Source organism: Eurypyga helias, unplaced genomic scaffold, assembly GCF_000690775.1.
Source record: "Eurypyga helias isolate BGI_N326 unplaced genomic scaffold, ASM69077v1 scaffold17546, whole genome shotgun sequence".
Classification (NCBI taxonomy): Eukaryota; Metazoa; Chordata; class Aves; order Eurypygiformes; family Eurypygidae; genus Eurypyga; species Eurypyga helias.
This window is the reverse complement of record NW_010254906.1, coordinates 8,082-8,444: the sequence shown is the minus strand read 5'-3', so window position 1 is coordinate 8,444 and position 363 is coordinate 8,082. Positions and strand designations below refer to the sequence as shown.

At 72.2% G+C, this 363-nt stretch overlaps 1 protein-coding gene across 1 annotated transcript in view; it reads right to left on the bottom strand.

The window, feature by feature from the left end:
• Positions 1-363, bottom strand: part of KSR2 (kinase suppressor of ras 2) — a gene marked incomplete at its 5' end in the record, with an annotated part of 71,759 nt that overhangs the window by 63,328 nt on the left and 8,068 nt on the right. Inside the window, one exon of the mRNA XM_010153169.1 lies at positions 4-363. This exon is cut by the window's right edge and continues 2 nt beyond it. Within this exon, the coding sequence (XP_010151471.1) occupies positions 4-363 (360 nt within the window). The remainder of the gene's footprint in view (positions 1-3) is intronic.

Here is a 363-nt window from a genome sequence, read left to right as displayed (position 1 = left end):
CGCGACGAGGGCGGGGGCGTCCCGGGGGGCTTCAGTTTATTCCTCCGTCGTACCGGCGGCGTGCCCGGCGGCGTCATCGTGGTCACGATGTTGGGGGTACGTGGCGGGGTGTGAGCGGCGTGTCGCTGGCGCGGGGAGGGTGGCAGGGAGCGGTGGCCTGACTCCACGGGCGGGCAGAGCCCCGGGTGACCTTCCACGGTCAGCCGGTCCACGTGGGTGTACATGGGTCCGTGGGGTGAGCCCGCGTGGCAGTGATGCTGCCCGCACTTGGGTTGGACCTTGGGGCTCTGCGAGAGGTGCGTCCTGCCCCACTGCCCCGCCTGGCACCCGGGGCTGTTCTCCTTCCCCGGCTCCGTTGTGGGC